We start from the raw sequence: 26,533 nt of genomic DNA on the forward strand, positions 1-26,533 counted from the left end.
GAAGTTCCAAATCTTCCTGGGTGAAGGTAGAAGAGGATGCTGTCCTGGCTGTGCTGAAGGGGTACCTGAGTCCATCGGGGAGACACATCTGCCCCAACCCTCAGACTTTTTTCCAGGCCCCTGACCAGTGACTGCCGCAAACATGACTGATAAGCATGAAAAAAGTAGCCTGAAAAGGCCAGGGATATCATAAGGACTCTGAAGGACAGGGCATGGAGTCCTAGACGGACAGACCAGTCAGGCAGCCAAGGCGTGACACACAGTAACAGGGACACACAGGGAGAGGATCACTCGGATAGGAAGAGTCACATGCGGAGACAGTGACACACAGACCCAGAGATGGACGGTTGGAGAGAATGAACGAGGGGGAAGAAGGGTAAAATCAAGAGGCAGGGACGCATGGACAGAGAACAGCGGGGCTACAAGCACATCGAGACCACGCGTGGTCGAGTGCTCAGAAATGACAGGGCTACTCTGAGAGGGGGACAGACAAGAGAAGAGCAGATGGAGAGTTGGGGGGGCCAGGAGAGACACACTTCACCTTGAGTGGAGCAGTGGCCTCCCCTCACCTACTCGCACCTTTCCAAAAAAAAAAAAAAAAAAAAAAAGGCAGCTCAACTTCAGGCAAAAACGAAGATCGAAGATTAAGAGTATCCACGTCCCCTCCCGCGCACCCTCGCCCCCAGCAAGCTAGCCCCTCCGTCAGCCCGCCAGCCTGCCGCGGTTTCCGATCCCGCAGCCGGCGGGGGGCAGCCGAGACCCAGGCCCCTCCGGGCTGACAGCTCCGAGCCCGCACTCACCCGGCCTCCCCTTCCCTCCGGGACCCCCGCTCCCCGCACAGCTCGGCGCGGTCCGTCTAGGCTCTCGTTACCCTCCGTCTGTCCGGCTGGCTCCTGGTCCAGCCTCGATGCCTTTTCCCTTCGCCGTGTCTCCCTCCACCCCTGCATCTCTCTCCCCCACCCCATCCTCCCTCGCACACCCCCTCCCCCCCCCCGTGCCCCTCCTTCTCCTCAGGCCCTCGGTCTGTCTGTCCGTCCGTCCATGTCCCCTCCCCCAGCCCCTTCCCGTCCCTCTCCGTGCCCTCCAGCGGCAGTCTCCAAGCGCCTCCTCTCCCCTCCGTCTCCAGCTTCCAAAGAGCAAGGAAAGGAAGAAGAGAGAGAGGGAGAGGAGAAAAAAAACCAACCCAGCAGCATCGGAAATCGATGCACTTACACCTCAGCTGGAAGCAGGGACGGGAGTCGAACCGCGGCCGCCGAGCAGCGCGAGGCGGGGAGGGGAGGGGGCGGCTCTTGGAAGGGACTTCTCCGATGTGTTGATTCCTTTTTTTTTCCCCTCCTCCTCCCTCCCTCCAGCGCTCACTCCGGGGCGTCAGGGACGGAGATGGAAAAAATAAATAAATAAATTCACAGCGGTGAGGGAAGTGAAGGAAAATAATCAATGCTATTTGGCTGCGGCTGAAGTGTTTTCCCGGCTTCGTGAGGGGGTTTCCATTGATTCACCCTGGGCACTCGCTCTCTCCCTGCCTCCTCCTCCTCCTCGCCCTCCTCCTCCTCGCCCTCCTCCTCCTCCTCCTCCTCCTCGCCCTCACTCCTCCGCCTCATTCACTGGCTGGAGCCTAGGCGTCCCACACAATGGAATAATCAATACCCAGGCGCCCGGGGCGGCCCCACTGAGCAGGTGCAGCGTCCCGCCCGCCGCGGTGTGTGCCGGGAGTTGTAGTCCGTCGGTCCCCCTCCCACCCGCCTGCCAGCAAGCGCTGCGTGCGCGCGCCGACGGAGGCCCCAGGGCTGGCCGGCCTGCGGGCGGGGTCGCCTTGCTCCACCGTGGCACCGGGTTTCCAAGCCAGTGCTTGGAAAGGTGGCAAGCGCCTTTAAACTCCTTCTCGGGTTCTCCTCCTCTCCCTCCTGCCTACAGAAACCATACATGTGTTTGTTTGTTTTAAATGGGCTCTAAGTAGCTTGGGTTTCTACCAGCTTCCCAGAGCCCCCGCAGGCCTCTTTCTTTTCCACTCCCTTCTTCCTGCCTTGCCAGTCCCCCTCCTTTCTAATTGCGTACTAGAATCTTCACTTCCACACAGTTACTCTGAAGTCTCGGAGAGCTTCTGTCCCCTCCACCCAGAGTTGGGTCGGGAAAGGAGGTTCTGGCTCCTGGTTCTCATCTTCAGGTTATAAGAGCTCTTATATTCTAGTAATAAGAGTAGAGATTTATTGAGTGCACAGAATAGTTCCAGGCACTTTTATGTACACTAACTTACTCAATCCTCACAACTAGTCCCATTTTACAGTTGAGGAAACCAGGCCACAAAGAAGTTAAGTGGCCCAAAGTCCCATGGCCAATAAGTGACAGTGCCAGGATTCAAACCTGGATGGTCTGACTCCAGAGTTCACAATAGCTGCTATAGCCTACTTCTCTTAAAGGCAAAAATAAATAAAAAAGGAAAAGACAAATAAGAAAGGAAAGAGGAGAAAAGAAAAAACCTTGGAGTTCACAGGAAAAGAGGAGGGAAAAACTAACATTTTGGGTCTCTATGATGTGACCGTTTATCACTGAATCCCTACCCATAACTGTGGCAGTCCACATTTTACCAAGGAGAGATGAGAGGTTTAGGGAGGCAGACTAGCCTGCCCAAGACCAAACACCTGGAAATCAAAGCTGGGAGTCAACCCCAGGTCTGTCTGGTTCCTGAGTCTGGTCTTTCCTTTCAGTTAAGTTGTTGCCTCTGCCCCACTGAATTGGACCTTACAACTCAGGGAAGAGGACCTTATAATTCAGGGGAAGAAGTCTTTTTCCCCAGGGAAGAAAACTGAAAATCAAAGGATGGATGAAAAGTAGGCCAGTGATCAGAACTAGGGGCTGGGGGCCCTCCCCTCCCTGACTACTGGTGCCTGATATGGGGTGGAGGAGACATCCATCCAAGACATCCCAAGTTCAAGATGCCATGTCTGTAAATCAGTGTCCTCCTCACAGTACTTCCCGCGGGTTATTTGTTTCCAGAAACATGCTGGGAAGATGACAGATGTTGAGAACCTGGCACTTCTCACCCATCGCAGGAGTTGGAGTCACTGTTCCTCAACGAGCTACCACACCCAGAGGGTCAGACACACAGCGTCCAGGTAATCATAGTCCTCAGAGAGAGTAAGAAGGAGCTCTTCTCTATTTTGTCTCCCACATCTTCCTGTTTCTCCCACTCCAGATAAAGCCTGCTCAGGGGCCACTGGCAACTCAGTGACATATTCCTCAGGCTGGCACTCAAGGCCATTTCCAAACTGTCCTTCAACTGCGTTTCTAGCCTCATCTCCTTACACACTGGCCAGGTGCTCTCCAGATTCCTGGTCTTTGCTCTTGCTGTTCCTGTCTCCGTCTGGGTCTCTGTTGAAATCCCCTCATGTCTTTAGTTCTTATACAAAATATCGTTTCTTCTCTGACAAGAAGTTTTCAATCTTGGGGCGCCTGGGTGGCTCAGTCGTTAAGTGTCTGTCTTCAGCCCAGAGTGTGATCCCAGCGTTCTGGGATCGAGCCCTACATCAGGCTCCTCCGCTGGGAGCCTGCTTCTTCCTCTCCCACTCCCCCTGCTTGTGTTCCCTCTCTCACTGGCTGTCTCTCTCTGTCAAATAAATAAATAAAATCTTAAAAAAAAAAAAAAAGAAAGAAAGAAGTTTTCAGGCTTACCCTAAATAATCATGGTAGGATGTATTATCCCCTCTAAACCTCCTGAGTAGTTAAACTGGTCTTAGTTATCCCCCTTTTCAGCCCATTGCCACTGGCCTGTATTTTGTGGGCCACCATAATAGTCAATAAAACATCTCTTGGATAGCGTCTGAGTGACTGGCTTGGATTTCAGGCCTATTTGCCTCGGAAGTGAGGGGGCTGGAGACGGGACTGGGGCTCGGCTTCTTCCCTCCGACTGTCCTCACCGCCCCTGCTCAACTTTAGGTTGAGTCCCGCGGGCGGGAACCGCAGCTTTCCCGTCACCATAGCGACGGGTGGGGCGAGAAGGCAAAATCTCCCTTTGGAACTACATCTCCCATCATGCACCCGGACACCAGGGTGCTGGGCTCAGCCTGAGGCCTGAGACCCCGGCCGACCCTCGGGAGCCGGGAGGGGTCCGGCATGAGAGGCAGAGCGTAGGGGGCCTTCTGCGCTCCCGGCCCACCGCGGAGGCCGCGGACCCCCTATCACGTAGCCAGCCTCTCGAATCCCGGCCTGTGCTCGGCACCGCCACATCGGGCCTAATATGGCCGCTCGTGCTGGGACCGGCCAAGTGCGCAGAGATCCTAGCTGAGGTCCGAGGCCAGGGACTGCTCCCGGCATTCCTCGCGGGCGTGGCGTGGGCTCCCCTGGCCCATCTCCAGGTCCCGCGAGTGGGAGACCCTCGGGCTTTAAGGTGAGACCCGAGGATCCGCTGGCCTGGCCGGTGCTGTGGCGAAGGGCGGGGTCGTTGCGGGAAGTGAGCCCCTGGCCACCCGGGGTCGCAAGGTATAGAGGGGGAGTATTGAAAGGAGGACACTCACTAGTTTTCCAGGGAGCCCTTTGGATTGAGGACGTCATGAAAGGTGTCAGGGATTACCTGGAGATCTGTCACTGTTGCAGAACTTTAGAGACGGGGGGGGGGGGGGGGGGGCGGAATCCGTCACTGAGGCAGGGAGAAAGAGCTGTAGCCCCAACACAGAGCTCTGTGATAGCGTGTGCCTCATAAATTCTTCCAGGGTGGGGCGCGGTCTGCTGAATTGTCACCCTGCAAGGCTGAGCACCCCTGGGAGCTCAGCAAATGTTTATTGATTTACTGATTGCAGGTAGCATGGCCCAGACCTTCATTGAGGTGGAGCGAAAGTTCCTTCCTGCCCCTGACACAGAGGAGCGGCTGCAGGAGCTGGGGGGCACCCTGGAGCACCAGGTCACCTTCAGGGACACCTACTATGACACTCCTGAGCTGAGCCTCATGCGGGCTGACCACTGGCTGCGACAGCGAGAGGGTAGTGGATGGGAGCTCAAATATGCTGGAAGGCCAGTTGTCCCAGTAACTCACACCCACTATGTGGAACTCACAGCTGAGCCTGCAATTGTGGCCCAGCTCTGTGAGGTGCTGGGGGCTGATGTCCTGGGGCCTGGAGGTGTGGCTGCTGTGCTGGGCCCACTGGGGCTGCAGGAAGTAGCTAGTTTTGTGACGAGGCGTAGTGCCTGGAAGCTGGTGCTATCCGGAGCTGACGAAGAGGAGCCTCTGCTCAGGGTGGACCTGGATACAGCTGACTTTGGCTATGCTGTGGGTGAGGTAGAGGCCCTGGTGCACGAGAAGGCTGAGGTCTCAGCTGCCGTAGAGAAGATCCATAGCCTCAGCAGCATGCTAGGTGAGGGAGACAGGCCCTTCTGTGCTGTCTTTCCCTTCCCCACTGCTCTCCTGGATGTACCCACTGAACCAGCTAGAGGGGGGGGTCTCGGGGTTATTTCTGCAATGGAGATGGTCTTGGCAATTTTTTGGAGGACCCAGTTGGCTTTTACAGAAGGTGCCTAACCTGGATCGGATCCTTCCTGGTCTCTAATCTCCACCAGTCCTTGCCTCATTTAGTTCTCACACCTCCAGCTGCTCCAAGTTCGCGTCCATTCTCTGCTTGAATCCTTCCATCCATCCTTCCTTTCCCCAAATCCTGTCCTCTTATTTTTACAACTACCTAGATCCTCATTTAATTTGTCCTGTTGGCTTTGAGTAAAAGGCAAAAACACTGTACTTACGTGGCAGACAACAGGACAAGTCGTGGCCGATTTTTTTTTCTGTAGACAGTTCATCCATGGGGGCTGAGCATCCCATGAGGCCTTAAAGTGATGGAATGCTGCTCTCGCTTTCTCAGCAGACATACACTGAGTTGAGCTTCCTCCTATATGCCCAGCGTGCTGCCAGGCTCTAACGATAAGACACCGACTTATCACGGCTCCGTACCATATAGAAGCTGGAGTTCTATGGGAGTCCCACCCCATGGCTGTTGCTGCTTCTCTCCTTTCTACGTCCCTGTTGCTCTGTGTGCGTCTGTGCATCTGCTTCATTACCAACCCAGTGAGCTCTGTCCTGCCTACATGGGCTTTAATCTTGATTGGGGGATAGAAGCAGTAAAGGAAAAGAGTGGATATCGAGGCACCCTCTGCCTTCATGGGAGCTGAGCGCCTCTTCACCACTTCTCGTTGCTGGAGGAGAAGCTCATGCTTGGCTTCCCAGCCTCACTCCTACCCAAAGTGGCCCTTGTAGGCCCCACTGGCACAGGCCAATCAGGGTGTGTGCTGGTGGGTTACAGAAACTGGCTGGACTGCCTTGGCAACAACTTTGGGGTCTGGCTGTGAGGGCAGGGAGCACAGCCAAAGCATTTACAGCTCTGTCTGGTCCTCTCATGTCTCCTTTTGCTTGCAGGTGTGCCGGTGCAGGAGACAGCACCTGCCAAGGTGATGGTGTACCTCCAGCGCTTCCGGCCTCAGGACTATCAGCACCTGCTAGAAGTATACAGCCCCAGAGAGAAGCCGCAGGGGACTAAAGCTCCGGGCAGCAGCTTGGGCTAGGGTGTCACTTCCTCAACAGGGAAGGAACTCTGGGTCTAACGGTTCCTTCCTGGGCACACTGTGCCTCTTTCCTTGGCCTTCTTCCCAGTGTCTCCTCTCTCTCCAGCTCTGCCTGTTCTTTCACCTTACCCTCAGCTATCCTTCCTTGAACCCTCCCTGGCTGCCTCCTCTCCCTCATCCGTCAGATGCAATCTGTGGGCCGCCCCTCTCCCCTGGCCGCTAAGCAGCCTCCATTGATTTCCGCTCGTGTTTATAGGATTTCCACTTAGCCGTGATCAGTAGTTAAGCACAGGAAAATCCCTTGCCACCCCCCCCTTGGTCGATGCCATTGATTCTGCCAGCGGCTCCTAAACCGCCTCACAGCTGAGTTAGAGATGAGGGGAGGCAGCAGGGATTTCCCTGCCTTGGGGTGTGGGGAACAGCAGCAGGTTGGGGAAGTGGGTGGGAATCCCTGTTAGAAATCTGGAAGTTCTGGTTTCACTTTGCTACTGTGCCCTACTCTGGCCCAGATGGTAGAGTGCCTCCTGTGGAGGTTTAGGGGCAAATTTGCTCTCCAACCGGGAGAGGGTAGAAAAAGCTCTTCTTTGTTGAGACAGGTTCCTAAGGCTCAAGGGAAGATACAGACTTCCTGAATGAGATTCTTTACATGCTATGATTTGTAAACGTTTTCTATCTCAAATATACCCAAATATGGCTTTCCCCCTCAGGCTTTATTGGGCTTTCATTATTTGTGGTAGTGGGGGCAGGCCCCCCCCCCCCAACTTCTTGCAGAGGCAAACGCAGGACCAGAGCGCCACCTGCTGGTAGCGGTCAGGTACAGGCTCCACGTGGCTGAGACCCTGGGGGGTTTGGGACACAGGAGGATTTCAGACTGAGTGGAGGCTGAGTTATTGCCAAGTCTCCGCGGGCAAGTTGTTCACCTCAAAGATCTCCTGCACCGACTGGCCCAAGTGGTGGTAGGTGAGGCGCAGCTTTAGCCTCAAGGGGGCCTAGGAATACGAGAGTGGAGACCAGGGTTAGCACCTGTGATTTCTCCTGTCCCTGGGCCTTATCAACAGGGGGTGGGGTGCTCCTGAGCTCACCTTGTTAGGATTGAAGATTCTGAGGAGCTGGGTCACTGGAAGGCCACCCTGAGCTGGAACTGTGTCCCCACTGGGGGCCTGTAGCTGCAGCTGGAAACTCTGAACACAGGAGGTTGGGCAGGGCACAGTAAGGCAGCTAGCTGGGCTCAGGCCACCCCTCCACACCCAACAGTTTCAGATCCTCTTCCCGTAACTCCCCAAGTGCTTGTCTCTGCACGTCATTCCCATCCCGTCTCATTCTTCCTCCCACCCACCTCCTCTACTTAGCCTTTTCTCCTGGACTGCCCAGGCCACCTCATATCCTGGTCTTCTACGAACCTTGGGCACAGCAGCCTGGCAGACGAAATGGGTGACATCAGCCCCTGAGGTGTTGACAGCAGTGACCGTGATTAAGAGCAAAGCAGGGGTTTCAGGGGGTCGAACGAAAGACAGATTCAGCTGCAGTCCTTCACGCTCAAACACTCTGAGATTTGGGACGGAAGCTGGAGTATGGAGAGAGAAGCAGCTCAGTGTATGAGGAAGATAACAAGCTCATTCACTCATTCAACAGAAATGAAGTGAGTGCCCACTGGGTGCAGGGCGGTGCTCGAGATGCCAGTGACAAAGTGGACAAGAAGATGAAGTCCCTGTTCCAAGCTTATAGTCTAGTGGGCACAGAAAAACGATACACAAGAAAACCACCAAGATAATCACAGACTACTTGGTGCTATGAAGAAAATAAGCTATGTCACAGTAACTGGGAAGAATAACTTAAATAGGAGTGGCAGGGGAAGGTATGTGAAGAATGAGAATGAGCCAGTCATCTGATGTGCTGGGCAAGAACATTCCATGTAGGGGCTAGGGGCGCCTGGGTAGCTTAGTCGGTTAAGCGTCTGCCTTTGGCTCAGGTCATGATCCCAGGGTCCTGGGACTGAACCCCGCATCGGGCTCCCTGCTCAGTGGGGAATCTGCTTCTCCCTCTGTCACTCACCCCACTTGTGTTCTCTGTGTCTCGCCCTCAAATAAATAAATAAAATCTAAAAAAAGAGAACATTCCATGTAAAAAGGAGCACAAATTACCAAGGGCTTCAGGTGAGAGGCTCTGAGGAGCTGAGAGGGGCCAGCGGAGCATGGAGCGGGAAAGCATAGGAGATGGGCTGCGAGGAAGCTGGGCCCCACAGGCCAGGGTATGATGTCTGGAACAAAGGGAAGGCACGGAGGGGTATCCAGGAGGGAACTGGAACAAGCTAATGAACCCTTTTACCTATCAAGATGGGGATGTGACGGCGGGGGGGGTGGTTCACAGCACGGACGAGGGCATGTGGACCTCAGTCCTTGGCAAAGAAGGAGCAGCAGCACATTTCCACCCTTTTCTTAACACGTCTGCTCTCGCCTTTGTTGAGGCTTACCTGGGGCTGGAGATGCACAGGGCAGGTCGAGGAGGTGTCCTAACGTGCCTCCTGGGGAGGGTTCCAGAGGCGGTGGGGGCTGGGCAGCCCCAGAAGAGCTATCCAGGAGATCTAAGAGATCCAAGAGCTTGGAGGCCTGGGGGAGAGGGCAGAAGGAGCAGGGCTAGGTGTGGAAGCCCGACCAAGTCCTCTTCCCCTGGGGGCTTCCGGCCTCCTCACCGGCGGCTCTGTGGAGACAAGGGCTGCCTCTGAAAGCTGGGCTTCTTTGCTTTCCTTTGCTTCCTCATCCTGAGTGCCACCTCGTTCCACAAGAGGCATCTTTTCCAGGATGGCAGCCCTGAGAGGATGGAATATAGGTGTGTCCCTCTGGGTAGACCCTGGGCTTTTCATAAGTAGCCTGTGGGAGGACGGGTAAGACCGTGCGGAACCCTGGGCACAGGGTGGGTCGGAGTGCCTTTCTGACTTCCTAAGCCGGCACTCTGGTGCTGGTTTTCGGATGAGCACGGAGGGTTGGGAGCCACCTTGACTACAAAGAACTATGGGTGGGACGCTCGGACTGTGGAGGAGGAAGGACACGGGAGGATGAGACTCTTGTACCCACAAGGGGGTCCTGGGGAGAGGCCACGTGGGGAGAGGGCAGGGGATGGGCGCCACACCGCGGCACAGTGATGGCCGCACCTCATGTGGTCGTACTTCCGGAAGAGCGTGTTGTACTCCACGGCCCGCTGCTGCAGCTCCACGTCCACGCAGCTCCCATAGATGGACACCACCTGGCGGATGCGGCTGGGCCGCGGGGCGGGGTGTGAGTGGGAAGCAGCCCGCCCTGCCCTTCAACTCCAGGGTGCCGCACCGAAGGGAGAGGCCCCACAGAGCAGGGGGATACCCACGCTGCCTGGCTCAGAAGGAAGAACCTAAGGACTGGGGGACTCGGGGTGTGTGCGCAGAGAGAAACTCTGAACTGCTGGGCATGGTGAAGGGACATCTGTCACTGCAGGCACCAAGAAGAGGGGCCGGGACCCTTTCTTACTTGTTGTCCCCACGGAGCCGGGTGCTGAGCTTCATGAGGGCTGTCAGGGCATATCCTCGGGTGGCCGGCAGGGACATATGGGACTGCAGCACCTTTTCCAGCAGTGCCAACACCTCCTCTTCCTTCACCTTCGCGGGGACACAGGCAGTAACCGTGGGGCATCTTGCCTCTCCTGCCCAGGCCCTCCTCCGTGAACTCGTGATGTTGGCCTCACCTGAAGGGGCTCGGTTTCCTCACAGCTCCCCTCCAGCAGGAGGTCCCCGTATTCTCCAATGCACCAGGCTGCCACTTGCACCAGTGGCTGCTGCGTGGGACAAGAAAGATGCTAGGCCAGGTTCTGGGTCCCCTCCCCACTTCCACGCCCTGTGACATCCCTTTATGCAGTGCACAGATTGTGGGCTTTGGAGAGGTGGGGAAAGGGAAAGGTCTTGCACAGAAACAGTTATGTAAGAATTTGTCCATTCCCCCACCCCTCCCAGCTCTGTCCTGGCTCTTGGATGTCTTCTGCCCTCTGGTGGCCAAGCATCAGAACTACATGGCCTCACCAAAAGGAGCTCAGCGAGAACCAAACAAGAGGGTCCCTGCCTTGAGGAAGGGGTACGGGGTTTCTGCCCACCCTACTTAATATGGAAAAAAGATGGTAGATAGATAGTGGCTGGCTTCTGTTAATCCACTCAGCATTTAAGATAGTAAAAACCTGATCCGCGCACAAAAAGCTCTATCTCATTTGCTCCTCAGCTCTGGGAGGTAGGCAGGGTAGAGAGCTGAGTACACGGAGCGTAAGGAGACTTAAATCAGTCATCTGTGGCTACAGAGCCAGTAGGTACCAGAGCCAGGACAGAAGTCCCGGTGTTCTAACTAGAAACAGGGCTCTGTCCTTGACTGTCTCCACTAAGTAGGCAGCTGTGACCTCCAGGGAAAAACAGCTGGGCAGCAGGTATAGGGAGCAGGTGGCCCAGGAAGGGCTGGGAGGCTCCAGCAGCCCTGGGTCCGGTGGTGGGAACAGTACTTGGGAGATGTCCTCTGCCAGGGCGCTGTAGAGTCGGCGCACAGAGTAGGCATGTAGCTCCTGGGCACCCCCAATCAGCTGGGTCAGGTTGGCCACCGCGTCATCCCGTACATGGGTGCCTGCCTGGAGGGGGTGAATGTGGCAAAGGGCTCAGGGTGGCGAACCCTGCCCACTCCCTCCCAGCTCTCCTAGATCAGTCCCTGCCTCACCGTTGTCAGCACACGCAGGATGGTGTCTATGTGCCACCGCTTGGTTGGGGCAAACCTAGGGGACATAGGCCTCTTCAGCCCTGGTACTGACCCTCCCCAGATTCTACCGTCTCGGCCTCCTGGGCACCTCACCTCTCTGCTGCCAGCAGGATGCCGGAGGCACAGTCGGCCCGAAGATCAGGGGGGCAGGATTCCAGAAAGCTCTGCAGCTCTTGTGTCATGGCTCGCACATTGGAGCTATTCACCAGAGCCAGACTCAGTTCCAGGGCCCGCCTGGCGGGAGAAAGAAGTCGTCACTATGGGGTAGCCAGGTCACCCTGAGCTATGCCTCCAGCGCTCCCTTCTCCAGGCACCTGTCTCCTTAATCCCTCTACTTCGGCGGCCCTGACCTGGTCCAGGTCTTGGCTACCAGGTGCTGGGCCCTCTGCCCTGCCTTCTTGTTCCTCTGTCCTACTCACCGGCTAAGGGAGGCGTCAGGTTCCCGCAGACACTCCACCACAGTGGGCCGGTGCCGCTGCACAGCACTGTGGTCGGACTGCACCATACGCAGCAATGACGTCAGGGCTACATACCTGGCCAGAGTGGGAGAGGACCTGTCACACCATGGTCCTCAGCCCCCTCCCTGCCCCATCCTGCCCTGAGTCCTGGAATAAGAGGTAAGTAAATCAGGAGACACTGGAAGGAGGGCCGAGGGCTGGGGGCTCAGTGGCACAGCCCAGCCAGACACCCGGGACCATTACCTAATGTTCTTGTCATTGTTGAGCAGAAAGCGGCCAAGGATGTTGACAGCCAGAACCTAGGGGAGGCAAAGTTTGAGGACAGTCAGGGAAGGAGCAATGTGCTCATTAAGGAGTGCCGGCTGCCGGGCACAGGACAACGCGTGGGGAGGAGGAACCAGCGACTAGGACCTGTCTGCCCGGCTGGGGCTGGTGGGTGGGGCCGCAGGGGGAGAGGCAGGGGGAGGATACCCGCAGGCCGGCTGCAGAGCGGGTGTCCATGATGGTCAGCACCGTCTCAAACAGGACCGCGTTGCCCGCGTTTCGGCTGGTGTCTGTGTTAGTGGCCACCTGAGTGGATGGGAGAGAAGATGCTACTAGAAGGGGCTCTTCCCTCTCCTCAGGTCTCTGGAAGGTACCCACCATGTTGTCCCATCATCATCTAACAGAGTTCCCCAAGCCCCCACGATGTCCAGGGGCTACCACACTGAGACAGCCTGTGTCCCTGTCCTCATGGAGGTCACAGTCTAGAGGGAAACGGAGATGGGATTATAAGGGCACCATGGGGTGGGTGGTCACGTGAGGGGTGCCTGGGGCTGGCAGGATCTCAGAGCCACACACGCCTAACCGGTGCCCGCTCTCCAGTCCCCCACCTGGGCCAGCAAATCATTCATGGTCTCACTGCTTTCTTCATGGTTCCGGCCCAGAATCCGAAGCAGACGAAGTATCTGGACCTGAGATGGGTTAAAAATTGAAAGGTGGAGGGGTCCAAAGGGTAAGGAGTCGGGCTGAAGAGAAAAATCCAGCACTGGAGAAAGTATTGTGAGGGGCCTGGCTGGTTTCCTAGAGCCTCCCTGCCCCTCCCCCTCCCCTGCACAGGTCCCTTGGGTCCTGGGAGATCAGAGGCACGTGAGGCTGGGGGTTTAGAGATAGGCTTTTTTTTTTTTTTTTTTACCAAACTGGATTTCTGACCCTTAGGCATCCCCTCTTCCCGCACTGGTCTCGGGATGACCGTGCGATCCTGTGCCTGCCACCCTCCCGCGTAAGACACTCACTGACCCAAAGCGTTCTCTGGGATGTGGCCGCTAGCCACGGGCTTACTGCTCAGCTCTCTGCTTCAGGGATACAGCAGGACAAGGTCAGCCCACCTGCAGGAAGGGGTCGCTGACTCCAGATATACTGTGCTCTGTGGAGTATCCCGTCGTCACCAGAGTCCGGAGGATCTGCACCAGCTGGGGCACCACCTGGAGGGAGGGCACAGCCTTACTGGGCGTTCTTCCTAATCCTCTCAACCTTCAGCCCCATGCCAACCCTACGGCCCCTCTTCTCCTGGCCCAGGGCCTGCCTCTTTCACCAGCCCACCTTTCGAAAGTGCTTGAGGGCCGCAGGGCTTCGTTCACAGAGCTCCGTGATCAGCGTGATGGTGCCCAGCAGGATGCCTGGTGTGTGGGAGGGGGAGTGGACGGTGGGCCAGGGGCACAGGAGAGTCTACGGCGTGTGTGTGTTCATGTGCACATGCTACCCTTCTCCTCTGGGCTGGTGTTCCTGTCTCATTTTTCACTTCTGTCCACAGCCAGAGGTAAGGCAGGGGATGGGGAGCCCCGTGGCCTTACCGTGGTGGCGTTCATGAAGCAGTTGGGCACAGGGTGGGAGGAAGATGTTGGAGAGCTCGGGGACCTTCCGGATCATGTGCACTGCAGTCAGAACAGCCTGCAGAGATCAGGGGGCTCAGAAAGGGGCGGGGGTCTGCCAGGATGGACCTCCCACCTTTAACATGTGGCAAACAGGACAGTTCCTGGGGGGAAGTGCCTAAAGTCCTGCCATCTCACCTTCTTGCGCACATAGGAGCCGGGCTGCAGGAGCAGTTTCTCCACCTCAGTGGCCAGGTCCCGGCACATCTCAGCAGAGCCCACAGTGCTCAGGGTGCATAGGGCGAGGCCTTGTACTGCCTGAATCCCTTGGCTCAGGTCACTGCAGAGTCCGGAGGGTGGTCAGTCAAGCTCTGAAGAAATCCATCCTTCCCAGGATCTACATCAGGCAGCCCCCTGGGATTTCCCAGTTCCCCACTCTCCCATCGCCCTGATTCCAGGTGCTTCCCAGAACCCTCTCACTTCTTGATGCTGTTGGTAATGAGCAGGTGGGCATCCTGCCTCTCATCCAGTAGAAGCATGGCCCCCAGGTAGCCCACCCTCTTGTCTGTGAATCTGGGGGAGGCGATCAGTTTCAGGCACTCCATCTACAGGGAGGGGGAGCAGACCAGGAAGGGGCAGGGGTGAAACTCGAGGCACCCTTTTCTATCTCCTTTCTTAGGTTAATTTATGGTAGCACCATTTCCCATCATCCTCCCTTCAACCAAGGAAAAGGCTTAGGAAATTCAAAGTTTCAAGGAACTTGAAGTTTCAAGTTTGTGGGTAGTTTCAAGGAAGCAGAAGTCGAGGGAGAGAAAAGGAGGTGGCTTGAATGGGGCTGGCCAGAGAATGAAGGGTTCAATCCAGCTTATGACCTACAGGGGTTGTAATGGGGAAGGAGGTCAGCGGTGCATGCTGGGTGGGAAGTCTCAGAAACTTTGTAGAATTACAAAATCAGGGCACAGGTAGGTGAGGGTGTCCAAAACCCTGCCCTATTAGCCTTCCTCATCAAACTCTGAAGTGAGGCGTCCCTACCCAGTACCTGTCCAAAGTGGGCGGGGTAGCCCAACATGTGGACGTAGAGCAGTTTGGCCAGCTGGCGGTGCCTGTGCAGAGGGTCCCCATCGCGGAAGGAGGCGCGGATGTGGGCGCACTCCTTCTGGATCACCTCCCGCTCCTGGGCCTGGGTCTTGGCCCCACGAATTTCCTCGATTAGGTCTTGAAGCTTCAGCGAAGGCACCACCATCCTGAAGGGGCAGAGCCCGGAAATGGAGAGGGTTCTGTACCTGTCGGGCCGGGGGTGCCTGGCCTTCCAGTCCAGACTCGCTCTGTGCCAAAATCCTGAAGGCCCGGGCCCGGCAGCTACCCTAAAACTCAGCCCACATGGACCTTTCCCCACGTGGGTTTACCAAATTCCGCCCCCTCCTCACCGTGGGAGCAGATCCCCACTACGCATGCGTCTCCACCCCCCCCCCCCCCGCCCGTTCCCACGGAGCATGCGCCAGAACCCCGCCTATTTCCCGCTCCCCCCCTTCCTCGCCGGCCACACCTGGTCTCCCATCCCTAACTCGGCCATTTCTTTCCTTCCAGGGCCCTGCGCTACCTCTTCCGCGGGATTCCTCCCCAAGGTCACACCTCAGGCGGCCTCAGCTTCCCACCAGGACGGCAGCCCTAACGACAGCTTCACCTGGCTTGTCTCCACTCCGCTCCTCTCCCCCCAGCGCTTCCTGGTACGGGGCCCGACGGGGGTTGGTCCTTGATCTGGTCCTTCCCTCTTCCCGCCCCGTCACGGGACCCCGCCCCTCCTGGGCCGCCGGGCTGAGCCGTCTAGAATCCTCTGACCTCAGGCTTTGGAGTTGAGGGCAAGGAGCTCTTCCGGCGGCAAGACTGTGTAGCAGGCCTGGGGTTCCCCAAGAGGTTTCTTTGTACCTTCTCACCACCCAGGGAGCCTCAAGAGAGCTTGGATTTGAAGCCATCGCACCCCAAAGGAGATGACAATCCCCCCCCTTTTTTGAACTTTTTTATTAATATATTTTTTTGTTAAATTTCTTTGTATTTTTTTTCCTGCAAGACTTGGTGTTGGCAGCACTGTTGTAGTTTAACTTCAATCCCAAATTCCATGAAATAGAAATCAGAAGTAAAGGTTTAGAGGGGAGGGAGGGAGGCAGGCCAAGGAGTAAACAGAGTTTGACTAGAAAAAAAGAAGAGGGTATGTGTGGTGGGCATTCCCAGGCAAGGCCATTCCTGGAGGGAGGGGGTTGGCAGGCAGCCTGCGTCTGCCTCATGCAGGGGAGGGAGGGAAGATCCCCTGGGGACCCTACAGAGGGGTCCCCCTCTTCCTAGGGCTTCCTGCCCCCAGGGGAAAGCTATTAACAGGGATCAGCCACAACCTCAAACAGGGCTCTCCACCTACCTCTCACCCTGCTTTGACTCCCACCTCTGCCCTGCCTGGAAAGTGTGTGAGAGATTGGCTTCCGGCGATCCCTCTTTCCGTTGTTTTCCAGTTTCACAAGATCCCGATGTGACGGGGGAAGGGATATAACCCACTTAGAGACTACTAAACTCGTCACAGCTTCTGCTGCTCTGTGAGTTCCTGTTATCTAGGCTGGTTGTGTTCCCCGGAAATGCCTCTTCCCCCTCACCCCCATGCCACAACTGCCAGAGTTGGGGAGTGGGGTCCAAGCTCAAGTGCCTCTAACCCTCTGCAGTAGAAATGTCTTCTTCAGGCCCCTTAGAAATCTAATCAAAGGCCACAAGTGAGTCCAGACCAACCAAATAAACTTTGAGGGGGAGAGAGGAGGGTGGGAGAGGTCAGTGGGTAGACGTGACTGCACTGGACGGTTTCTTTCCTTTACACATTGCTCTTGACAAGGCATGCCACCCTAGGGGGTTGGACGAGGGGCTGGCTGTTGAGGAAAGGAAGAGGGAGATCCTAGGGAGTCGTTCTACTTTTTATCTCCCTTATCTCCTTCAGGGAAGGTTACAGTTATGCAAGAACCTAGCTCAGTGAGACATGGAGGCCATACCGCCTCCAGCTCTGTCACTAGGCCTCACGGGACACCAGGCCCCTTGGGTCGGGGAGCCACAGCAGCTCAGCCAGTGCCTTGCCTAGTATACAGTCTTCCCTTCTCCATTTTCTTCTTCCTTTCCATTCACCTTCCAGGAGACTCCTCAGGACACCAAACCCCCACCCTCATCGAAGTTCAGGTCTAAAGAAAAGGTGGGGAAGACATGGGGCAATGGTCTGACTTAGATTTGTGTGTCTCAGAGAAGAGAGCGACTCTGAGCGAGAAAAGCCCTTCATATGTAAACAATCTAGAGAGAGAGGTGGGGTGGGGTGGGGGAGGGAGTGAGGAGGACAGAGACAGATCCAGAATAAATGAGAGAATCTGAAAGGAGAGCTGGAAAGAAAAAGCAAAAGACAAAACCAAAGGGGGACAGAAAAGAAAGGGAAGGAAGGAGAGAAAGAAAGATAGGAGAAAAAACAACCAGGAGGAGAAGAGAGAAAAAGGCAGGTCAAAGAAGTGAAGAGGCAGCAACCGAAGCCAGAACTAGGCTGGGCAGGAGCCTCAGGTGAGGAGTTGGGAGAACAGGAACGCCAGGCTGAGGTCCAGGAGGGCCACGGCTCCCACCACCAGGGGGTTGGCAGCTCCCTAGAGAGATGGGGGAGAAAGGCAATCTCAGTCCCGGGGGGGCCATGTCCAGCGACAGGTCCCACCTTTCTGCCCCTGGCAAAGCTGAAGGGTCCCAGGCACCTCTCCTCAGAGGTCAGAGCAGGGGCATCTCCCACCTTTTTTGGAGTGCAAAAACACCTCTGTTCTCCCAGGCAGGGCCCCTCCTTCCCTCTGGCTCCCTCAAGTCAGGAACAGCCCTTTCCTCCCCCTCCCTCCACTTCCCTCCCACTAGCATGTCACGTGGCCCAGGCAGAAGGTGCCTGGCCTTAGTAGCAGACGTTGGCAGCAGCAGCCAGTACCGCAGTAAAGCAGAGAGGGATGAAGGGGTGAGGATGTGGTTGCTAGGAAACAGGAGAAGGCCTGGAGTCCAATCAGAGGAGAGGGTTCTGGGAAAGCTCCACCCCTCCCAGTTTTCTGCCTCCTTTCCCATTTCCCTTCTTCCCAGGAGAGGGAGGGAGAGTCAGGGTAGGGAGGGAACAAGCTTTTCCTTTTTTATTTCTGGGCACCAAAGAGAGAAAGTGTGGAGGTGGGGGTGGGGGTGGAGTAGGAAACCAGGAGCTGGAAATGATATGGAAAGAGAACAGGGAAAGATGTTTTGGCTCTACCATTCCTTACTGGTAACCTTGGGCAAATTACTTTAAGTGCTCTGGGCCTCAGTTCCCCCATCTGTCAAATGAGGGAGCCGGAGATGAAGGTCTCTAAGGTTGCTTGCTGCTCTCAAGTTCCCTATTTTATTATATTATTATTATTATTATTATTATTATTATTATTATTATTATTATTATTTTTAGGTGGGATATGGTCCAAGAGTGGGCAGGCAGAAAGGAAGCTGAGTCCAAATCAGAGCCCCTGAAGGGATCAGAGAGAGGTCTGGAAAGGATGAGAGGCAAGGCTTTGAGGAGAAAAGGGGCCACAAAGCAGGGACGGAGGGCAGCTCACCGGCTGGGCGGGCCTCTCGGTTGCAGCAGGCTCCTCAAGCTCTTCCGTCAGGCACCCGGCCTCAGGACCCCTCGAGGCTGGGTCCCTCAGGACCGGTGTGGCCATGGGCTCAGGCTTCGAGCCCCCTGGGGTTCTCAGCGGGGGCAAGGGCTCTTCGTCTTCCCCTTCCTCCTCTCGAAGACTTCCGGAGCTGTCACTGCAGCCTCCGAGGAGTGGGGAACCGTCTCTGGGCCCTGGCCCCTGCATCCCAGCCTCGTCCTCGGCCTCATAGCCAGCTAGTTCCTCTGCCTGTTCACCGGGCCCCCCCCACTCCTCAGGCCAAGCTTTGGGGCTGGAGAAGGGACCCCGGTCCCCTCCAGGAGGCAGTGGGCTCCGGCGGGCAGGGGGTCGCCAGGGTTGGCGGGAAGAGGCAGGACTGCTGGGCAGTTCAGGGGAGCCCTCTGAGGGGGTCAGTCCATTCTCGTATACCCCAGGGCTGTCCTCATCCAAGGGTTCTGTGTCGGAACCTTCTGAGTCCTGCCTGGGTCTGCGGCCTGCGGCAGGGATAGCTAAGAATCAGAGGGGCCTAACTGGCCTTGGGCAGCAAAAGCTAGAGCTTTATCCCCATCTGGGCACCTCCCAGGCTTACAGCCTCTCATCGCCAGACCCCAGACCCCAGACCCCTAGTTCTTATATACCCTATTTCTATAAATTCCCAGTTCCACTCCCCAAACAACTGGGTCTGGCCCCCACCCTCGTCCCCTTGGACCCTCATACCTTGGCTTTTTCCATCCCAGTCCTCTGCAGGGACTTCCTTCCCTTCCCCCCACACCTGAGCCCCTCCAGCTCTCCAGGCCGCCCACGCCTCACCTGGGGCCTCTAACATGGGTTGCAGGTCCTGGGCTATCAGTTTGGCCATTCGAGCTGCCTCCACAGCCTTCTCAGCGACACTGCTGGCTGCCACTGCCTTTAGAAGGGCATCTGCCGCCCTGTCGGGTTCCAGGGACAGGGACTTAGCAGACCTGCTCAGATGCTCCAGCCCCCTGGCCCATGTCCCCACCACATCATGTCCTCTGGATTGGAGTTCACCTCTGGAGTCCTCGGTCTTGCTCACACACTGCCAGCTGCTCCCCTCCCTGGCCTGGCAGGGCAGCTGGCCTCTGCTTTCCACTCCTACACCTGGGCTGTGCCTGCTCTCATCACACTCTCCTGCTCCTCTCACACCTGCCACCGTCATGTCCTGTAGTAACACTTCCCTTCTTCCAGCCACGGCCTTCCACTCTGTTATCCCAGTCCTATCCTGCGCCCTTCCCAGAGACAGATGAGACCTCATGCACTTAGCACACCTCTCTATAGTCGCACCTGCTTGGGCCTTCCCAGCGGCTTCCCCCTCCCTGCCCCTTGTTCTGGGCCACCTGCTCCCTGTGCCTGGAGCCTTTGCCTCCTTTCCCGCTACCGCAGCCAACCCTCCTAACGTAACCCTACCCCTTCCCTGCAGATTTCCTGACATGACAGTTTCACAGGCTGCTTTTCTTCAGCCTCTTCTGTTACCACACTCTTCTCATCCCTAGGTCACTGCCCCTACTTCCCTGAACCATTGCATCCTTTCTGAGCTCTGGAATTGGGGTAAGCGTGGGTCCCCCCCCTTTCTGCTCTTTCTACTCCCTCTCCCAGCCACCATGCATTTCTCACTGCCGTGATGATACCTTCCAAGTAAACTCCTAGTTTCCTTCCCTTCCACGTGGCCCTCCCATTGTGCCCTACTCCCTGGGTACGGGCAGCCCTGAAGCAGTCCTTTCCTCACGGTGGTTTCCCAGTTCTCCCTCTAATGTCAGATGCTTCCTCAGTTTCCCTTCCCTTTCACCCTCTGCTGTTAGTCGCAGATGCCCTGTGATCAGTCAGTGAGTCCTGTAACACTGCCTGAACGTGGGGCACGAAGGGCAGAGGTAAAGGTAATCAGATATACTTGGGCTTAATGGATCAAGACCCTTCTGTTGGCCCCAGGTTTTATTTAGGTACCAGGGTAGGGAGAAGGGTAGTGCTGTTCACTGTAGTCTTAAGCCTACCCCCTCTTTATGGACCTCGGGAGATATGGTCAGCCTCCTCTCCTCAAACCTGCTGGGTCAAGGACTTTTAGAGCCTGTTTGGAGGGACCTGAGATAACCCTGTTCTTCTCTCTTTGGGCTGTCAGACTCTCTATGACTAGCCTTGCCCTGCAACTAAACTGGTCTCAGGGTTTCGGGCAGGGGATGACGATCGCAGTCTTGGGCTGCATGGAGTTCTGTCGGCAGCCAAAAAACGGCAATACTGACAAGGGGCTGTGTTTTCCTTTGGAGGGTGTAGATGAGCAAGTCCTAGGCAATAGATCCAGTCATCAGGCCAGGCTCAGGCTACCTGGCAGAGGCACCTGCTGCTGAGGCTCTGCTGTTTCCATGGCAGCTGGGAGCCAATCAGGTTTGCCAGGCCTGTTGCTGGGGAGACCAACCAGCCTCCTCCCACTGACTGATCTCTCAGCGACTGAGATCGGTTTTTTCTGCCCATGCCTGTGCCTCATCTAGACTAAAGTGCTCCCTGGTGCCCTGCCCTCCCCCTTTCCTGGCTTAAGGCCCCTGACTCTAATCACCTAGACACTGACACCTGTGTAGGTGTCTACACAGACACCTTGGTCACCCCTATACAAACTCACGGAAGCATATTTGGACATATCTTGGCCTCTGATCCTCTGAAACAGTCTCAAATTTAAACAAAATCTTTCAACTGTACCCTCCCTTTTAAAGAAAAGCCAATATACAAAAATTCACGTGTATGAGTTGTATAAATCGGAGGTCTGCGAACCTCATTACAGATGGGGTTTTGGCTTTCTTTGGATCTGTGCTATCTAACCCAGCACTTAAAATGTGGCTCGTCTGATCTAAAATGATGTGCTATAGGGGCGCCTGGGTGGCTCAGTTAAGAGTCTGCCTTTGGCCCAGGGTGTGATCCCGGCGTTCTGGGATCGAGCCCCACATCAGGCTCTTCTGCTGGGAGCCTTGCTTCTTCCCCTCCCACTCCCCCTGCTTGTCTCTCTCTCACTGGTTGTCTCTCTCACTGGCTGTCTCTGTGTCAAATAAATAAATAAAATCTTAAAAAAAAATAAAATGATGTGCTATAAATATGAAATATATACTAGATTTCAAAGACAGTAAAAAAAAGGGGAATGTAAAGCCCCTCATTAGTAATTTTATGCTGATTATAGGTGGAAATGATCAAATTTTGGATATATGGGTTTAAATTAAAATGTACTATTTATGGGGCACCTAGCTAGCTCACTCAGTGGAGCATGGGACTCTTTTTTTTTTTTTTTTTAAGATTTTATTTATTTATCTGACAGAGATAGAGACAGCCAGCGAGAGAGGGAACACAAGCAGGGGGAGTGGGAGAGGAAGAAGCAGGCTCCCAGCGGAGGAGCCTGATGTGGGGCTCGATCCCATAACCTGGGATCACGCCCTGAGCTGAAGGCAGACGCTCAACAACTGCGCCACCCAGGCGCCCCGAGCACGGGACTCTTGATCCCGGGGTGGCTTGAGTTCAAGCCCCATGTTGGGCCTAGAGCTTACTTGAAAAACATGTCATAATTAAAATCATTTATCTGTTTTTATTTTTTCACATGGCTACTAGATTTAAAATTACGTATTTGGCTTATATTATATTCCTACTGCACAGTGCTGCTTAGATAATAAGATAATGCATGGACATGTAATCTGATTTACGGAGAGAAAATTTCATTTGCAGGCGAGCCTCCTCCCCTCAAACCTTTATCAGCTGGGTAAGGGGAGGCAGAGGAGGCAAAGCTGAGAGGAACTGTCTTCTCATGTGGATAGGTCAGCTGTACAAACTAGATCTCCCCAAGGCCCAAGGCTGAAATAACATCAGTCTGTGGGCAGGCGGGGATGTGGTTAGGAATGCAGGTCCCCTGTCGCTCTGCCCGGGGGATGCTGCTCCCAGCTGCAAGAGGAGCACTGGGGACAGGTTTCTGAGCCTGCACAAGCCGGCGCTCCTTGCTACTCCCACACACAACAATGACACACATCCCCACAAAAGACGCTAAGACACACTTATAGTCTAACACGGCTTCCCTCAAATACCCAGCCACCCACAGTTACACCCACATCCACCTGTAGCCTCAGATATAAACACTCCAAATACCCAGGGCTACAACTGCTTGGCCTTAGGCCTGCTCTTCCCCACTAGGCCCTAGGCCCTGGGTCGTGGTCCTCCTTTAGGCACTACCCCCTCCTCCCGGCCTCCCAACTGTCCCCAGGGTACCTTCTCCACTTAGCCCAGCTTTGGCCTCTGCAGCGGATGCCCACCTGGCAGCGGCGATCTCCTGGCGCTGGCGGGCAGCGCTCACGGCTCGACGGGCGCCTTCGACAGCCCTGTCCACCTTCTCCTTGACTTTGCCCCGGCGAAGGGCCAGAGGCAGGAGGCTGCGCACGCGTCCCCCGTGCACCAGCCGGTTGCGCTTGTACTTGCCCTCCTCGCGGGAGCCGTCCGGGCGCGTGGTGCGTCCGTAGCCGTGCCGCCGGTTGCCCAGCCACTCGCCCTCATAGCGCAGCCCGTTGGAGCGCTGGCTCACGCCGAAGCCGCTGCGCCGGTCGGCGCGCCATTCGCCCGCATACACCTCAGTGGCAGAGCCCTCGATGAGGGCGGGCGGGGCTGGGGCCGGGGGCCCGCTGGCCTCGGAGCCCGGGGGTCCTGTGCTGCCCACCTCGCTGCTCACCTCGCTGCGCAGGGAGCCCCGCTTGCTGCCCAAGGAGCTGCGGCGCCCGCCCGCCCGGAGCCCGCTGAGCAGCAGCGAGCGGCGGAAGAACCCGCCAGCCGCGGGGGTGCGCTTTCGGGAGGACGCGCCGTCAGCGTCCCCCGGCCCGGCCAGCACGAAGCCGCCCCGGGAGCCCGAGGCCGGGCTGCCTCCCTCGTCGCCCGGCAGGGGCAGGGGCGGGGGCGGTGTCGGGGGGTCGCTGTGGCCCGAGTCCAGGGAGGTGCGGCGGGGCGAGCGCAGCAGCGCCGCCTGATGGTAGGGCACACTCTGGCGCACCCCGTAGCCGTGGCGCTTCCCGGCCTGCCACTGGCCCTGGTAGGTGCCTGCGGGCGGGGTAGGACGGGGAGAAAGGGTCAGGACCCGCTGCTCCCTGCAGCCTAGGCCCCAAGCGCTCCTGGAGGCCTAAGTGTCGGGAGGGAGAGGTGGGGGCAGTTAGCGTGGAGGTCGAGGAAGAGCACTAGGAGCGGGGACGGGCCAGGTTGGGTCAGAAGGTGTGGGAGAGCAGAGTGAAGACCGACAGATAGCGGGAGATCGGTGGATTTGGGGCGTGCAGGTAGACCAGGGAAAGGGGGAGGGACGGGCAGGCTGGGGTGTGTGAAGGACAGACAGTCCAGAGGGTGTGAGGGACAGGCTGATGGGGTGTTTAAGATAGTCATGTGACAAGCAGACCGGACGCTGAGGGGCAAGCCGACTGAGATGTGAGGGGACAGGCAGAGCAGAGGTGTTAGGGCCAGGCGGGTAGAGGGAGAGGGGAGGTGTGGGACAGGCAGAGAGGAGGGGTGGAAGGGACAAGCAGATGGGGGTTATGAGGGTCAGGTTAGATGGGGGGGTGTGTGAGAGACAGGCAGCGAAGGGGTGAGGGCGGGCAGATCTCAGACTGAGGAGAGGGATAAGCGGGCAGGGGCCAGACAGGCGAGGAAGGCGTGTGCGATGGGAGGAGAGGGCGGCGAGATGGGCGCAGGGGGCGCATATGGATGGGGAAGGCGTACAGGAGAACAGCGGGGCAGGGGGCAGATGGCGGGGAAGGCGGACGCGGGACAGGCGGACGGGGAGGCGCACGCGGACGAGCAGACAGACAGTAGTGGGCCGGGCCCCGCACCTCCGTCGGAGTAGGTCTCGGTGCCGTAGCCGTCCTGGAAGCCGTCCTTCCAGAGCCCGGCGTAGCGCAGGCCCGAAACGCTCTCCCACACGCCGCTGCGCCCCTTCAGCCCGCCCAGCCACTCGCCGCGGTACGTCCAGCGGCTCTTGCGCTCCACGCCCAGCCCTTCGCGCTTGCCCTGCTGCCAGTGGCCCTGGTAGCTGTGTCCGCCGGGCCCCGTGAAGACGCCCAGTGACTCGAAGCCGTGCGCCCAGCAGCCGCTGTACTCGCCCTGGGCGCCGGGCCCCGTGCACACGCCGTAGCCATGTGCCCGCCCCGCCTCCCAGCCCCCCACGTAGCAGCCCCCGTCGTCAAAGTCGAACTTGCCCCCGGGGGACATGCATGTAGTTGGCGCGGCCTCAGCCCCCCGGCGGCTCAGCGCATCCTGGGGCTGGAGAGCCGGCTGGGGGCCTGCGAGCCGGGCGAGGCCTGGGGGCGGGGGCAGTTAGACCGGGGCCGGGCGGGGGGGCCCCAGCGCGGGCTGGCAGGGCCGGACCCTCATCCTGAGTGGCTGCGGAGAAAGAGGGGGGAAGTGGCGAGGGAGGCCCCTCCTCTTTGCCCGCCGCTCCCTGGCCCAGTGGCTCTGGGGCATCAGCACCGCCCCCCAACCCCCCACCCTTCGGCAGCGTCTTCCAGCAGCTCCTAAGCTTTGGAGGCATGGGGGCTCCCCCACCCCTCCCTCCTTGTAGAGGGCCCCTCCCAGGACTTGGGGCCCCAACCCCAAGCGGTAGTCCGGCTTCTCCAGCCTAGAACCCCAAAGTGTCGAATGTGGATGGCAGCTGCAGGCGAGGGGGGGGCGGGAGGAGGGTGGTCCTGGGAGGGGGCTGGGCAGAGTCGTAGGCCACCCACTCCTCTGGCTGCGGTCAGGACCCTTCTGCCCCGGTTCTTTGGCTTCCCAGGCAAGGGGTGGGGGTTGAAAATGGAAGAGGGGGATCGGAGCAAGGTGGGCAGTGGGTTTGGTGGGGGAAAGGATGGGGATGGAGGAGGCTCTGCAGGGAAAAGGCGAGGGTGGGGATGGGCAGACAGGCGGAAGGGAGGGGGCAGGTTACTCACCATGTGGGCTGGGGCTCAGGCTTCCTCCCAGGCACAGCATCCATGGCAGGATACCTCCACTCCCACCTCGTCCCGACAAGCCAAAGCCCCCTCCCCTTCCGGAGAGACTGCTCCTACCCAGAGAGCGAAGGTGGGGAAGCCGCAAGAGAGAGTCCCCTCTCTCCCCAGCTGGAGGAGCAGGCGGTGGGGGTGGGGGGCGAGGTTGTGGCAGGGGTGGGGGGGGAATGAGAATAGTGGAGGGGAAAAAATCTGCCTTGGATGGAGATAGGAAAGAGGAGCTGGGAACTGGATGGGAAGGGAGAGGGGGCTATCAAAAGGGGGTGTTTTTATTATTTTTTTCCTTCTTATGGTTGGGAGAGGAAAAAAAAAATCAAAATTCCGATTCCATCCCAGCACAAATCAATGTTTGCTCCATCCCAGCATCACGGGGGAGGCTGGGCCAGGCAGATTTAAAGGGGCAGGGAGAAGAGAGAAGAGGAGAGGGTGGGGAGAAGAGGAGAGGAAGAAGACACAGTGGCGATGTTAGCAGTTGGGGGGGGGTGCCCAGGCTGGAAAAGATGGGTGCCCGCTAAACCTGAGGTGAGGGAGGAGGCAGGTAGAGGGGAGAATGAGAGGCACAGAGACCCCTAGGGTGGAAAGAAACCCTGGGATGCCGGCGGGGAGTGGGGTGAGACCGAGGGTGGGGGGAAGAGAGGGGAGGGGAGCAGAGCGAGAGGGAGGAGACTGAGCTGAAGATGGGGAGGCTGGGGGAGGCCGAAGCCAAGCGGGGGAGGAGAGATGCAGGCGAGGCCGGGAGAGGGCGAGAGGAATACAAAGAAAGAGGTGCAGGGGTGAGAGCTGAGGAGGGGGAGATGCTGCCGGAGAAAGAGGGAGGGGGGAGACCCATTCTGGGGCTGCTGAGGGTTGGCAAGGAGGAGAGAAACCGGGGAGGAGGGAGAGGGGGAAAGAAATAGATAGGGAGAGTGAGAGTGAATAAGGGTTGTAAGGGAGAGAGAAAGCGCTGCAGAGGGAAGAGCTGGCATGGGCATAGAAATCCAGGCAGGAAGAGTCCAAGCGGAGGCAGGAGGGCCGGAAGTGGTGTTTATGGGGCTCCAGGGAGAAAGATGAACCTGCCAGCTGCTTGGACTGAAGCCAGGAAGCCTTTGGGAATGGATGCCTGTGTCCACCAAGTCCACTGTCCTCCCTAAGTAACCACTGCAGGGAGACCAGAAGCCTCCCTTACTTGCACTTTCTGAGGAAGCTTGAAATGCTTATCCAGACCCCCGACCAAGTATTTCACCCTGGGTTGTCCCTCTGAAGGAGAAGGGGTGGCTTGAGGTACAGGTGTATTGTTTTTGAATGGGGAACAGGGGG

At 57.3% G+C, this 26,533-nt stretch overlaps 3 protein-coding genes across 7 annotated transcripts; 1 reads left to right on the top strand and 2 right to left on the bottom strand.

The window, feature by feature from the left end:
* The first annotated feature begins 3,981 nt into the window (after nucleotides 1-3,981).
* Nucleotides 3,982-8,647, top strand: THTPA (thiamine triphosphatase). 2 transcript variants are annotated; one of them, XM_026486491.4, is made up of 3 exons: nucleotides 3,982-4,384; nucleotides 4,794-5,345; nucleotides 6,395-8,647. In XM_026486491.4, exons 2-3 carry the CDS (start codon nucleotides 4,799-4,801, stop codon nucleotides 6,538-6,540), a joined length of 693 nt encoding a protein of 230 aa, XP_026342276.2. In that variant the 5' UTR covers nucleotides 3,982-4,384; nucleotides 4,794-4,798; the 3' UTR covers nucleotides 6,541-8,647. The 2 variants fall into 2 exon arrangements, with proteins under 2 accessions (XP_026342276.2, XP_057162390.1); XM_057306407.1 differs by having other exon boundaries at nucleotides 4,021-4,384; nucleotides 4,794-8,647.
* Nucleotides 7,232-15,355, bottom strand: AP1G2 (adaptor related protein complex 1 subunit gamma 2). Of its 4 annotated transcripts, none has more exons than XM_026486487.4 (22): nucleotides 15,203-15,355; nucleotides 14,642-14,846; nucleotides 14,083-14,207; nucleotides 13,801-13,942; nucleotides 13,585-13,681; nucleotides 13,334-13,410; nucleotides 13,120-13,215; nucleotides 12,625-12,705; nucleotides 12,224-12,322; nucleotides 11,996-12,051; nucleotides 11,714-11,827; nucleotides 11,388-11,528; nucleotides 11,256-11,310; nucleotides 11,047-11,169; nucleotides 10,252-10,341; nucleotides 10,038-10,165; nucleotides 9,689-9,793; nucleotides 9,230-9,347; nucleotides 9,011-9,146; nucleotides 7,941-8,104; nucleotides 7,623-7,721; nucleotides 7,232-7,529 (listed from the first exon to the last, which is right to left on the bottom strand). In XM_026486487.4, the coding sequence occupies exons 2-22, from the start codon at nucleotides 14,843-14,845 to the stop codon at nucleotides 7,428-7,430; spliced, it is 2,352 nt and encodes a 783-aa protein (XP_026342272.2). In that variant the 5' UTR covers nucleotide 14,846; nucleotides 15,203-15,355; the 3' UTR covers nucleotides 7,232-7,427. The 4 variants fall into 4 exon arrangements, with proteins under 4 accessions (XP_026342272.2, XP_048070105.1, XP_057162388.1 ...); XM_048214148.2 differs by having other exon boundaries at nucleotides 15,235-15,342; XM_057306405.1 differs by having other exon boundaries at nucleotides 15,287-15,341.
* A 247-nt stretch (nucleotides 15,356-15,602) lies between these two features.
* Nucleotides 15,603-24,471, bottom strand: JPH4 (junctophilin 4). The gene is given in 6 exon segments (XM_026486490.4): nucleotides 15,603-17,252; nucleotides 18,213-18,745; nucleotides 19,062-19,180; nucleotides 22,541-23,312; nucleotides 24,089-24,459; nucleotides 24,461-24,471. Coding segments are annotated over 6 exon segments (1,890 nt in total). The 3' UTR covers nucleotides 15,603-17,168.
* Nucleotides 24,472-26,533: the final 2,062 nt, after the last annotated feature.

This window comes from Ursus arctos, unplaced genomic scaffold (assembly GCF_023065955.2).
Source record: "Ursus arctos isolate Adak ecotype North America unplaced genomic scaffold, UrsArc2.0 scaffold_37, whole genome shotgun sequence".
Taxonomy (NCBI): domain Eukaryota; kingdom Metazoa; phylum Chordata; class Mammalia; order Carnivora; family Ursidae; genus Ursus; species Ursus arctos.

Excerpts from the sequence above, each read along its gene's own strand:
- THTPA (XM_057306407.1), top strand. The coding sequence starts at position 4,799 with ATGGCCCAGACCTTCATTGAGGTGGAGCGAAAGTTCCTTCCTGCCCCT.
- AP1G2 (XM_026486487.4), bottom strand. The coding sequence starts at position 14,845 with ATGGTGGTGCCTTCGCTGAAGCTTCAAGACCTAATCGAGGAAATTCGT. Across the intron at positions 13,216-13,333 it reads CCCTCAAGCACTTTCGAAAG|GTGGTGCCCCAGCTGGTGCA; the intron begins GTGGGCTGGTGA and ends CCCTCCCTCCAG. Across the intron at positions 11,529-11,713 it reads CCTGACGCCTCCCTTAGCCG|GCGGGCCCTGGAACTGAGTC; the intron begins GTGAGTAGGACA and ends TTCTCCCGCCAG.